This window comes from Montipora capricornis, chromosome 11, assembly GCF_036669925.1.
Source record: "Montipora capricornis isolate CH-2021 chromosome 11, ASM3666992v2, whole genome shotgun sequence".
Lineage (NCBI taxonomy): Eukaryota > Metazoa > Cnidaria > Anthozoa > Scleractinia > Acroporidae > Montipora > Montipora capricornis.
Window position 1 is genome coordinate 31,932,573 of NC_090893.1, and position 2,500 is coordinate 31,935,072.

General features: G+C 42.2%; 1 protein-coding gene across 3 annotated transcripts in view; it reads right to left on the reverse strand.

Annotated features, from left to right (window-relative positions):
- The window catches only part of LOC138024044 (uncharacterized), a 6,707-nt gene extending 4,786 nt beyond the window's left edge, over positions 1–1,921 (reverse strand). For 2 of the 3 annotated variants that reach the window (XM_068871133.1, XM_068871134.1), the window contains exon 1: positions 363–1,921. Coding sequence is in view for 2 of the 3 variants with exons in the window: in XM_068871134.1 (XP_068727235.1) it covers positions 363–1,607 (1,245 nt within the window). In the remaining variant the exon portion in view is untranslated. Of the gene's footprint in view, positions 173–362 lie in introns of all 3 variants that reach the window. The other variant, XM_068871135.1, reaches the window with a different exon arrangement.
- Positions 1,922–2,500: the final 579 nt, after the last annotated feature.

A 2,500-nucleotide genomic window follows, 5' to 3' on the forward strand; every position in this document is an offset into this window, starting at 1 on the left:
CCAAGAACTTTCTGATGCGAATGATCAACACGTTACGCCTTGTTTAATCAATAAAATGGACCTAAGACCAAGCATGACTTGCAATTCTGGGCCCTTTGGACGCTGCAGTTTACATTCTTCGTGTGTTCTTTTTTCTTCGTAGTATATGATCTGTCCGTTTTCACCGGCAGGGCTAAAAAGTACAGGTCACTTGAATATCAGGTTGCGCCAGAGGAAAGTGGGGATCGAGAACTAATGTTAAAGCGTTACTCGCGTTTAAAGCTGTTACTCGCAACCTTAAATAGTTTAGGAAAGGCTCAACAACATAGACATGGAACGTTCGGAAACGTATTATTGTGTTTTTGGGCAAACAAATTTCTTACCCAAGATTGAAAAGCTCCTCCACCAACTGAAAACATCTGGCTTCCCGAAGCAAGAATGTACAATTCAACAATAGCAACGGAGCCACTATCAACAAGGTGATAAGCCTTTGGATCGAAGAATGTTGGATTCTCGAGTAACCCTTCTATGACCGTCATGAGCAAGCCCGAATTTTTCCGTGCGAGCAATACGGTGCCTGAGTGAGATCCGAACTGGAAAAAATCTGCAGCGACAAACGTTTTTCTCGTAGAGTTTCCATTCTTTGGGTCACGATCTCGTTCTTGCTGGATCCGTGCTACCATTTCCGTGATACACTTGACTACTAACGAAATAGGACCTCTATGACGAAGAATATGTTCAGTGCGCAGGTGAACAGATATGAAATTAGAACCCAACTTTTTTGATACAAAATCATGAGCAATTTCCAAGAGTTTGTCATTAAAAAAAGAAACATCCAGCGCATGAAGACGAAACTGGATTGTCGATGGCAATGGGAAGTTGGCTCGGCCTTTCGTGCCATTCCCTCTCCACTCCTTAATGCCGACGCACGGTCTACCCTTGATAACCTGGTCGTGGAATCTCTCGATCGATTTAAGAATCCCCACATCGACGCAAATAGTTGTTGCAACTCTAAGTCCTTCGAATAATTGTTTGTGTTGACGACCACTCCATGCGCAAGGAATCACTGAAGGCTTTGAAACGTTCCGCTCTTGCCTCAAACGTGTTGCTTGTGGTTCATAAATAAGATACATCAGCAAATCTAATCGATCGTGGCATACATCTTGAAACGTCTTCCAGGTTGCAAGAGTGTTGTAACCGTGGGAGAGCAGCTTTTTATTAAACAAAGTAAAATTGAAGTAAGACGCCAGTGTCGGTAACTTAAGTTGTGGATGTTTTGCCCGAAAATTTGAGTCCCTTACAAAAGGCTCAACAGCTTGACCCCCACTAACAGTGGCTAAGGCTGCAAGAGCAATGAGATTATTTGTCGCCATCGTAAGTTGCTCCCAATAGCTAAACGCCACATAAAACTTACGAGGTTTTCTCAAAGCAGGTGTGCTCTTCAATAAGCCATCTTGCATGTCACTGTGCGTGTCGAGGGTGTTTAGTTTCAAGTGATTCGTGCGACTTACTACGTTCTCCATGTCCTTTCGAGGACCCTGTATTTTCCATATTTGCACAGTTATTAACACTGCGGCGGCAACAACAACGAAAACAAAAAACTTCAAACGTATCCGTAATGAAGACATTTGTAACACATTTCACTCCAGAACGAAGGGTTCTTATTCCACGTGCATAATTATCCCTGTGTGAGCTAATTCCACATGCCCAATGGAACGGTAAGATACACATCAGCCAACCATCCGTGAGATTGAATCGTTCTAGCGTGATTCAGCGAGAATCACGAGTTTGTTGTCAGCACAATAGATAATGGCATTTTGGTCAAGCAAGAGTAACATGGTTTGATGATACCCTCGCCTTAAATAATTAAAAATATCTAGTTCTAAATCATATCAACAATGGGCCATTTCCGAGTTGCTGTTTGTCTCGATTTCGAAGTGAATCTTGGTGCTCAACTATTGTAAGGGAAATGAGCTTGATTTGCATACGAATACGCAACTCATTTCCATTTGAATGGTTGCGCACCAGAACTCGCTTTGAAACTGAGGCATGCGGCAACTCGGAAATGGGCTATAAATAAGCGGTTAATGGGTCTAGCTCACTTAAACGGACAGTTCGAAAGATTTATACATGTCATTTTATCCTTGTGGGAAACATTGGTGGATGAAGTCAGCAATTTAGTTTCCTACACTTCGTAAACTTCTTTCTCCCCCAAAAAAGTGCCATCGATACAAACTGTTTTCCTTGACACCGAGATCTTTAGGACCTCGCTTCTCAATTCTCAACATTCTAGACATAAGGACTCATTTTAAGCTGACCGAAACTTTCCAATGTACACAAACTCACGGTGCAATTGATTGGGAAGTTCGGATTTAGATATTAAAATGTGGATCACGGTGTCACGGTGTTAGGAACCTCTGTTGAAAAACTCGTACTCGTTTTGGAAAATCCAACGGTGTCTTCATCAGGGGCAATCTAAAGTCCTTTTATAGTGACTGATTATGATCCCTTCCTTCAAGGA